At 40.9% G+C, this 11,039-nt stretch overlaps 1 protein-coding gene across 6 annotated transcripts in view; it reads left to right on the plus strand.

Annotated features, from left to right (window-relative positions):
- The first annotated feature begins 1,855 nt into the window (after window positions 1–1,855).
- Window positions 1,856–11,039, plus strand: part of STK32A (serine/threonine kinase 32A) — a 154,304-nt gene continuing 145,120 nt past the window's right edge. For 4 of the 6 annotated variants that reach the window (XR_011646840.1, XM_058280458.1, XM_058280470.2 and 1 more), the window contains exons 1-2: window positions 1,860–2,489; window positions 6,687–6,833. Coding sequence is in view for 4 of the 6 variants with exons in the window: in XM_058280458.1 (XP_058136441.1) it covers window positions 6,782–6,833 (52 nt within the window). In the remaining 2 variants the exon portion in view is untranslated. Of the gene's footprint in view, window positions 2,490–6,686; window positions 6,834–11,039 lie in introns of all 6 variants that reach the window. The other 2 variants (XM_058280464.2, XR_011646843.1) reach the window with 2 other exon arrangements.

The raw sequence follows: 11,039 nt of genomic DNA on the forward strand, positions 1-11,039 counted from the left end.
CAACAAAAGAAAAATTTCTAGATCTCAGAAGTATTAGGGCAGAACCTGGAAGCCTGATCAATAAAAATGATAACCTTAAGTTTTGCCAGTTTTGGAGCATTTACCATATGTCACCTAGCACCATTCTAGGTGCATCATTGTATACAGTAACTCGGTTAACCTAACATCAATCAAAGGTAATAGGCCTGACTTTTATCCCCGTTACTGAGATTGGAACTCTGAGGTTGAGGGCCTTTAAATGACTTGGCCAACATTACAGAGCTATTAAGTGGTAGAGCTGGAATTTGGATGAAAGGCTGCTTGACTCCAAAGCCCTTTTTGCTAACAATGACACTAAGTCGAAGAGGTTTCCAGTGACTTAGGTTCCAGTCTCAGCCCTTTGCAATTTTAGTATCCTTAGTGAGAAAATGAGTATCATTTTCTTCTCAGAGAAAAAGAATAATCAGGTAATAATACAAATTTGTCCTGCATCTCAAATGCTGTGAAGATAATCAAAATGTTTTATATACTACCAGGTTTTACACAAAAACAACCCATTTTGAGCCACGTGCCTGATCTCTGCCTTAAAAAGAAAACACTCCCTTCAAAGTGAATTGCTTTAAAAGTCTATTTCTTTTCTGAACTTGGCTGCTTTTAGCCATCTTTTGGAATTTGCCCCAATTCCACATTAAAAGTTCATTTGTATGTAATATTTATTTTTCTCCTTCCGGAGAGTTTCTTCCTAAGTAGCTGACAACGGAGGTATTTATAGTAGAAAGATCAACAGCTTAAGAGATAACTTTCTACTTGCTTTGCTACCAACTCACTGTGAGGCTTTGGGAAAATCTCCTTTTCAGGACAGCCAAATGCAAAATGAGTGAGTAGGATAATTGAAATTAAAGTTATTCCAAGTCTTAAAATAGTAGGCTAGATGTGGCCAATGGGCTGAAGTGAAGAAGGAAAAGGGAAGGGCTATGTCATAATATGACAATGGAATTATTCTGAAATACTTGTTTAATGAGTAAATTAGGGAGCTTTTGACCATAAGGTAACCACCAAAACCTTCAATAATTTCAGCAGATATTTAAGATACATCAGGCACCATTCTAGGAGCTGGCACTAAAATGCTGAACAAAGTCGATGAGGTTCCTGCCTGCTGTGGAACTTTAATCTAGATAGAAATCAAAAAGTGGGAGTTGGGAAAAGTCATTTCAGCCAGACAGTTTGTTCGACCAACACAGTTTTAAAAACTTTAAAAGTTTGCAAGTTTTAAAAAATAAGGGAGATTTCACACAAAAGTTGTCTTTTTCCAGCAGAATATCTGGCAAGGCTGTGCAGGTGTTTCCACATGGCAGTGAAATGCTGGAGCTGAGCAGAAGCTGCTCCCACCCCACCCCCAGACCCTCAACCTCCAGGTTCTCCCCTGCCCCACAACTGCTGGAGGTCACAGACGCTTGCTATTTCAGTAAAAAACTCTCTGGTAATTCTCCTTTGGCTAAGGGTGCATGACTCTTCCTTTGGAGGGAAGACAATATTTTTTCACCCGGGTTGAGTATTACAAAGGGGAAGTACAAGGATGTGCCATGGTAGGGAACAAAGAAACTTCCAGTGGGACACCTTTATCTTCCTTGTGCCCCTTGCCCCTCTCCCATCCCCAAGCTCTAACATGGAGTGTAACAAAGATGCATGGAAAAATATGGGGATGGGAGCCGGGGACACCTGAGTTTAGAAAAGGTTCTCTCCATTGTTATTCCAGACCGGGCAATCATTTTTCGTCTCCGTGCTTTGATTCCCCCAGTACTGACTGCTAGACCGTAATCTTTAAAGGGTGCTTCCTGTCGTGTTCCGTAAAATTCGCTACTCTCTCTTCGGTCTTCCCCACACGCCAAGGAACGTCTTAATGGAAAGAGCCTTGCCCAATTTCCCCACCTAGGATCTGCTGGGTCATACCCACCACTCCCCATATCGACCATCCCAGTCAGAGTTGCCCGGGTCTTTTCAGGGGAAGGGTCACTTCAGGGGAACGGCGCTTCTGTCCCGGGAGTTGGGGCGCCTTCCGCATTTCCGCGCCCCGGACCCGGCCAAGGCGCCGCGGAATCTGCGCGGCCCGCTCGGGGCCGCGCCCGCAGCCCTCTTCTTCCTTCTGGCCATCCCGGGCCCCTCGTCCGGCTTCCGCCGGCGACACAACGCACTGCAGGCAACTGCCCCTCGCCCAGGGGACTGCCGGGCCATTTCAGCGGGGGGCGCCGGCCGCGGAGCCGCGGGGAAGCTGCTCTCCAGCCCGGGAGCCGCCCCTCCCGTGGGAGCTGCGCGCGCGGGCGGCGTCGGACCTGCCGCGGCCTCAGGTGTCGCCCCAGCCCGGCCCCGCGCGCCAGCCTCCGGCGCGCCCTGGCAGGTAGGAGCCTTTCACTGCTCTCCTCATTTCCGAGCTTCTGTGTTAGCCGCTGCCCTCCTGGTGGAACTATCAGCCTGGGCTTTCAGGGAGCAGTGAAGGAGGAACCGGGATCATGGTGAGTGGTAGTCTAGTTTTTTTTCTTTCTTCTTTTTCTCTTCTTCTTTTTCATAAGCATGCATACTAAGGGTACTGTTGGGAAGCTAGGAAGTTAAAAGGGAAGAGAAATAAGACCAAGGCAGTAGGTCAAGATAACTTACTACAACCTGATAAGGACTGGAAGCAACCCTGCCCCACCCCTTCCGCCAGCCTGTCACGGACTCGGGCATAGACGCACTCATGGATTCTCATGAGTGGAGGTTTTCTGCTTGTTTCTCTCATCAACCTTCTAAACAAGCGAAAACTGCTCTTGATGGTTGGCTTTATCTCCAACAGGATTTTTTTCCCCCAAGGCTGAGGGATTTGAACGATTTTGCTCAGATAAATAAAACATGGTGTAGTCATACAAGGGACTGCAATACAGCAGGTAAAAAAGTAGAAATCGGAGTAGTAAAGATCAGCATTGCCCAGATCTCATAATGGTAATGGTAAATGACCTCCGGGACATGCGAAATATACCTACTCCATGATGCCATTTATGTGATTTATTTTAAAACAGATGTCAGAGATGGGAATGCGTAGAAAGTCGACTGACACACCAAATTCATGACTGTGGTTGTCTTTGGAAAGTGTGAAAGGAGAAAAACTTGGGCATGAGGGTTAAAGTGAAAATAATTTTGACCTATAATTTTTACTATATAAAAATAATGAATCAAAGTTGACAAAATATCAACAATAGTCAACTGAGAGTATTGCTAACTTGAGTGTTAGTCATATTTTTGGACTTCTCTGTGTTTCTAAATATTTCTGAACTTAAGAAGTTCTGTTTTTCAAATGCAAATGAAATAAGTTATGTCTATGCACATTCTGTGACAATGAAACTTAAACAGTTCTATCAGAAGTTGCAACTTCCTCATATCACTCCCTATGTTCTCCAATTCTTGAGTATGATTCTTCTTTTACTAGGGAGGGTTAGCAGTTTGGAGAAGTTCACCTGTGCCAGATCCCCGAAAGAAAAGGCCAATGATCAAACTCTGGCATTAGGGAACTAGACCATAGTTAATAATATGATAATTGGCTAAGTCAAGGTAGAATCTGAAAACGCCCTGTGTTCCTGCAGGGAAAATGGTCTTTCTCTTATATTTCCTAAATTTAAGATATCCATTGCCAAGATGGTAGCTGTCCTCTTGACATCTTGGTACGATGCTTACGTAACACTGCAGTGTTGGTACCAGGAGGTCAGGAAGGGTGTGGAATTTGGAGGAGAATGAGACCCCCTTCAGGAGAGTGAAAAGGATGCCTTTCTTTTTTCCTGCCAGAGAAAGGTTGTTTTCTTTTTGGGTATGACAGAAATTTATTGAGTTTGGTCATCCAAGTGAGAAGAAAAAGAGAAAGACCATTCTCAACTGGATTGTGCGTGTTGGTGCAAGGGATGCAATATTTGGCCACCACCCAGTATTTTCATCCTGCTGCTCCTTCCCCAAACATCCATAAATGTGGTTCCCTGTTTATTTATTCTCTTCTTGCTAAAGTCACTGGATCTTTGGTGAACAAAATTGCCTACACATTAGAACGGAACTCTGAAATGTGGGAAATAGTGATGACATTTCTCTCTGATTTTGACAACTTGCATGGTCAATGACTGGTATATCTTACATTGCATGAAAACAGGCTATTTGAGAAAAGCCTGAGATGTAAAGAATAATGTAGGGTTGACAGGGTATGGGTGTGGTGTGAAAGTTACATGGACCCCAGACTCTAAGCACAAAATAAAAGAGAACGTAGCTGCAGTCTGCAGTGTTATCCATTGCAGTTTCTTAAAATTAATGTTCTCTTTAGGACTAATCTCTTCTTTCTAATGTCATCTTCAGCCCTTACACCAGTTCCCACTCATTTCAGACTTTAAATGCCACAATAAAATACAAAGAGCATCCGTTCACTTCTTTCTAACCCCTGGTAAATCACAAAGGACATCCCACTTGCTTTTTCCTAACCCCTTTTCGGCTGGAGTTAAAAGCATTCTGTCTTTCCAGCTGGGGAGACGATTGCATTCACTCTGGTTCTCAGTAATCCCACTGAGCTTCCTGCAGCCACCTGTTACCACCTGCCCACCACCCCTCCCCTCCTCCACACAATGTAATTGGTTGCTTCCTAATTGCGGACTCTTTCCTTGCTCTCCATTTGATGATTCTTTTTAAAGCCAGTAAAGCACTTTGCCAGCAGTTGGCTTTTAATATGAAAAGTAGCATTTCCTTAATGAGTCTGCCTTTGAAATGAAGCTTACATTGTCCTATTGGGAAAATGAGTTTTTTTTCTAAACTTGCTTAGGGACTTCGCAAGTTCATTTTCAGTAACTCATCCTTAGCCCAGGCTCTTCAATTCTGCTTCTACTTTCTAGTATGTATTTCCTTCATATGTAAAAAAGCCTAAGAGGAAATGAATCAACAGGTGTTAAGTTAAAAAAAAATACATGAAATTGAAATTACTGCTATTAAAAATAGAGGGGAGGGAAGCAGCTATGGCTCAACAGTTGGGCTCCCATCTACCATTTGGGAGGCCCTGGGTTCACGTCTCAGGGCCTCCTGGTGAAGGCAGGCTCGCCCGCACGCTGTGGAGCACCACCAGCCTGCAAAGCACCATAGACCCTGCAGAGCGCTGCCTGGTCCGCAGACGCCACGGAGAGCCGACTCAGCAAGGTGGTGCAATAAAAAAAGGAGACAAGCAAAAACACAGAAGAGCATGTAGAAAGCAAGCCGCAAGGAGGCAGGGGAAATAAAATAAATACAGACACAGAAGAACGCACAGCGAATGGACACAGAGAGCAGACAGCATGCAAAAAAAAGCCGGGGTGGGGGAGGGGAATAATAAAAAAGTCAATGTCAAATTAAAAAAAAAATAGAGGGGAGCAAATATAGCTCAAGTGCTTGAGTGGCTATTTCCCATGTACAAGGTTCCAAGTTCAATCCCCAGTACCTCCTAAAAACAAAAACAAAAAAAACAAGAAATCAACTCTCATTGGGGAGTAGATGTAGCTCAGTGGTTGAGTGCCTGCTGCCCATTTATGAAGTCCTGGGTTCAATCTCTAGTACCTCCTTAAAAAAAAAAAAAAAAGCTGATAACATTTGTTCTTTGTATATTATGTGTGTGCCAGGCATTGTGCAGTTGCCTTACATACATCATCTCATTAACTATACCCCATTGTCCCAGGCATGAGATTTGCTCAGGTTTTATAACTAAGCAGAATGTTAAAATACTGTTTTATATAAAACCTCTATCTTAACCCTTTTTGGTAGATCTGAAGATCTGTGGGGCCACGTAGCGGTAATCTCTTAGATCTGAGAGCATTTACCTCTTTTAGATTGAGCCTGGATTGCTCCCACCGTGGCCCCATGACATACAGCTCACTCACTTGTAGAATCTGCCCAGCTCTTGTAGACATCTGAACTTGTGACTCCTGAGGTAGGCTCTGTCATTTCTCTCATTTTAGAGGCAAGAGGTTAAGTAAATGCCCAAAGCTACTATTAATTTCAATTTCAGGACCAGAACTCACCATTATGTTTAATAAAGAACAAAGCCATAAATTCTCATCTTTCAATACATTTTAGCTCTCATGTATGATTTACTCGGAGTTTCAAAGTGGCCAACAATTATGGAGCACTTACGCTGTGAAAATGCTTTACATATTGTCTCATTAAATCATATTTAACTACCCTGTGAGCAAAGAAGCATTATCATCACCAAGTTCAGGAAAAAGAAAAAGGAAACATATTTAGGGAAATTCAGCAGCTTTCTGATGTGGTAAAACCCAAACCCAGACCTTGTTACTCTTACATTATAGCACCTTCCAGGCTAGGGAAGAAAAGAGTCTGCACATTGATGACTAAAGAAAATTAAAATTGTTGATCACGCATCAAAAAAGGTGTAAATTAGCATATTTTCTCAAAAATCTAGTTCATAAGGTATTTTTATTTTATAGTTGTTAAATAAAGCATTGCCGACCTTGTTTTAGCCTTTTCTTCCTGCTTTATAAGTCCAGATCTCCTGACGATGAGGCCAAGTCATTTATTGTTGCTTGATGTTCTCTGTTATTTCTAAAACTATCATTCAAGTGCAACTCTTCCCCTGAGTTATTAGCTTCCTATTTCAACCACAGTCTGTACTCAAGGTTCCTAGAGTACGCCACATTTTAAGGATACCGTTTCTTTTTCTGTACTAGATATCTAGCTAAGACCTGAGGACTCCTTTTGAATGACTGTGAGTGCTCCTGCCAGGATAATGTAACTAGAGGATCCAGGCTGGGCAGACTCAACCATGGGAGCCAACACTTCAAGCAAACCGCCAGTGTTTGATGAAAACGAGGATGGTAAGAAATGTGTGATATTTATGCCTAAATTGGAGAATTTTGCAGAATTCAAACTTAAGCTCCTGGATTTACAAATAAATTGCAAGCAAGATGTATAGGGTCTTTAAGGAAAAAGGTCAAGCTGCAAAGGTCAACCAGAGGAACTTGTACATTAATAGTCGGAGCTTACCTTCCACTTTCCTTGGGATCTTGGACAATTTTAAAAATCACAGCTGTTCCAACGTCCTCCTTTATCCAAAGAGAAATGTGATTGGGCACAGGGTGAATAGAACACCTTGAAATTAAATGGTTTGTTTGTTCTCTGTGCTGTTCCCTTGACAGTTGAAACTACCCCATTTTTCTTGTTATAGCAAATTTCTTATATTATCAAACTGCATGTGAATGGTAATCGATACTCATAACAATAGTCATACAAGGTAGGCATCTTTTGAATTTCCAACTGCCACACTTCAGGGCTTCAGGCGAAATCCTTAATGTCATGTCCTAGGTTAAAGAATCAGCTTTATTGGAGAAGAGGAAAATTTTTCAGGTCAGGCTCAGCAAGAAAAGTAAAGGCACAAGTGCCCCTGATTCTCCCTTCATCCCACAAAGAGACAAGCTAGAACCAGGCATGGGCCTCCTCGTGCCACTCTTAGTTCCTGTAGTGGAAGTGTGAGAGCAGCTTTGTCAGCATATGCATGGTGCCTGCTGTTTATGGGTTTTCTGGGAAAAGGGGCCCTGGGGCTCAGCTCCAGGTCCCCCAGCATGAGTCCCAGAGGCACTGCCAGAGAGTTCTGCTAACGGGACCACAGTGGGAAAGAACCATGAACTGAGAAGTGGGAGATCTGAATGCCAGTCCTGTTACCTGTGATTCTCAAGAAGTGTATTTACTCACCCAGTCTTCTATTTCCACATCAATAAAGTGAGAGGATAGGGTATCCTGAAGGTCCCTTCCAACTCTCTAAGTTTCAGTTCTGAGATCCTAAAGCTACTTTACAAAATTATGAAGCAACGTCTAAATCATCAAGTAAAGGTTACTGTGTTGGTTAGAATAACAAAATGGGCATGGTTGCTCTCTCACATTACAACTGAGGCATAAATAATCCAGGCTGGTATGTGGCTTTAAGGGATCAGGGACCCTGGCTCTTACTAGCTGGCTTCTTTGTTTCTCTTCTCATCCCTGGAGTTTTGCCCTCACCCTTACAACCCACGATGGCACACAACCACATCCAAACACCAGCCGCTGATAAAGGATGGAAAGGAGGGAGATTGCAACTGTTCCTTTGAAGGATACTATCTGGATGTGACACATGTCGTTTTCATTTATATGCACATCTAGCTACAAGGGAGGACAGGAAATTTAGTTTGTTATCTTCTGTAAATAAGGAGTTCTGTTTTATCATGAAAGAAGGGGAGAATTAGTTGTCTGCCATGGATTGGGGACAGCTAGAAGCCAAACATAATTTTAGTATTTGAATCTTTGGAATACAGTTACACTTTTAAAAACAAAATATCTGACTGATCAGAATGCTTTGTACCCAACTATTCACTATCAATTTAGAGGGACATCTTTACTACCTATGCAAAAGGAACCCATAAATTAGTTCAGAAATGGTCTTAAGAAAATGCTTTTCTTTTCCATTTCTTACTTCTGTTGCTTTGCTTTGATTTACCCAGTGTTAAAAGCAAGGATCTAGTGAACGAATGATGTTATTTGACTTTTCCATCTCTAAAATGGGAAGACAAGGAGGGTTAGTTTTCAACTGTTTGGTTCTTTGTGTTCCCTGTGGATTGAGAGGTAATGTGCATGAGGCTGGCTCTCAGAGAATAGAACAGAAAAGAGAGACCAGCTTCATGCTTATAACCTGCTACGATATGTGTCATTTCAAAGCACTAGGGGAGCATTATGGTGAGAAAGCATAATTCAACCAACTCTTCTCCTCGGAGGTGCCCAAGGAAGCTACATACCAAAGGATTGTGGCCAATGGGAAATGTACCACTTTATTAATACTTGCAAGTGACTTTGGAAAAATTAGATTGGAGGGGCATTAGGCTTAAGAGTCAAGCTGGTCTTTCTTAATACCTTCTAGGACCATAACTTTCTGTTGGTCAGTCTCCTAGCCCAATGAAATGAGTCCACTGCAACACCCATAAAGGGAAGATATGAGCATAGAAATATGTCTTCGTTCTTTCTGGAGGGCAATGCAAACAGTTGCAAGGCAGCAGACGATAGAAGGGCAAGTTCATCTATTATGACTCTGTCACTCTGCTAGACATGAGGAATAGAGGCAGAAACAGGATTGTGCAGTCCTGTTTTAATGGTGGGAAGCAGACAAAAAACAAACAAATAAATACATAAGCCAGATAACATCAGGTCATGTTATAGGTGCCGGCAAGAAAATGAATCTTACGGAGAATGACAGTGATGATGGGGGGGCCACTTTAGAAGAGGTATGGTTGAGGTTGGTCTTTCTTGGGAGGTGGCATTTGAACTGAAGTCTGAAAGACTATACAATGATATGAGAAAGTTCAAAAGGAGGAAAAGTCACGTGCAAAGTTTAAATGATAAAATTCGGGATTAATTGATCCTATGTCATAACATTCTCTGATGAGTATGAGTTTGTCAAAAGGTCTGTATTTAATTGGCCAATTAACTTGCTCATTTAAAATAGCATTAAGTTTATTTTTTGGGAAAAGTATGCCATTCTAGGGAATTTGCTTTTATATTTTTATTAGCAAATTCTGTAAACTTTATTTGGCTTCTTGCACAGCTTTGGATTAAGCACAAGAAAAAATTTTATTTGATTACTTTGAAGTGGAAAAAAAATCACTGACTAATCAAAGAACATTAATGCCTATATCATTTTCATCTCCATATTTTTGTATAAATAACCAAATTGAGTCAGAACCTAGGACACTAAAGTGAACCAGTTATTTTTAAAATATTTCATTAAAAATTCTAATTTGGAAAATTGTTTATTTCCTTCAAAGTGTTTAGTATTTTAAATATGTAAATTTCAGAAGAAAATTTGAACCAATTTTCCCAACAATTGTTTCAAGATTTCTTTCTCATGGAAAGGTGTTTTGATTTGCTTTGAAGAAAACTAAGGAATAAGATAAAATGTTATTGGATGTGCCGTGAAATGAGCTATTCTTGATGGAATTCATCCTGACACCTTGAAAGAACCATTACATTAGTTACTTATGTTGATCTTCATTTAGTGAAAACAGAGGGTAAGATAGTGGTGCTGAACATAATAAAATATTTTCATTTGATTACTAAACCATCTTTCATGGAGTATATCCCAAATTATGCTTCCTACCTTTTTGTTTTGTGGTTTTAGTTTTTACATTTTAATGCAAGCCCACATCATCATTACTTTTGTGTGCTTTACTAATGAGAGAGGGAGAGCCTAGCATGATGGCTTAAAAAGACATGAACAGGTTCAAATCTCAACAGTGCCACGTGCTAGTGATCTGAGTATTTTCTATGAAAAAGATCAAAGAAACTTAGTCTGATCCACTGTTATCAGACACTAGAATCAATTTGATTAATTTTCAAGTATTCTAAATTGATTTGAAACACCATGAAAATGTCCCCAAACTCAAATTACTAGAGATTTAATTTGAAGAGAAATTTCCATTGGGCAAATGATTTAACCTTTGTAATTTTTCAATTTCTTTATAAAATACATGTAATAATTGGGCATGCTTCATTGGGTCATTGTGAGGACTAAAATAATGCTAGTACTAGTAAAACCCTCAGCAAGGTGCCGTGCATTAAGTCACCATGCAAGAAATGCTAATTACTATTATTATTTACTAGCATCAGAGTCTCTTAGCATGAACTTTTTGAAATTCTTCAACTTCTGAAATAAAATTGATCAAACATAACTATGTGTGGATGCCACAGTCAGTATGCCTTATTCATGATCCCAACAATTGAATGGGACTGAGTGAATGGCACATTTTATACAACCTGAGAAAACCTATATAAAATCCCTCCAAAAGAAACCATTGGCTGCACCAAAACAGCCTCATCTGGTTTCTCATTTGCCCTCCACCCCCCAGGGTTATTTTAAGGCAAGATCAAGAATTTACTTTTTCTGACTTATCTATCCAAGTAACCCCATTTGATCAACACAGAAATTGCTTCCTATACCAAACCACCATGTGGATAATCCAAGAAATAAATACAGAAAGGCATTTTGAATTTTCTGAAAGAAA

The sequence above is a fragment of the Dasypus novemcinctus genome, chromosome 2 (assembly GCF_030445035.2).
Source record: "Dasypus novemcinctus isolate mDasNov1 chromosome 2, mDasNov1.1.hap2, whole genome shotgun sequence".
Lineage (NCBI taxonomy): Eukaryota > Metazoa > Chordata > Mammalia > Cingulata > Dasypodidae > Dasypus > Dasypus novemcinctus.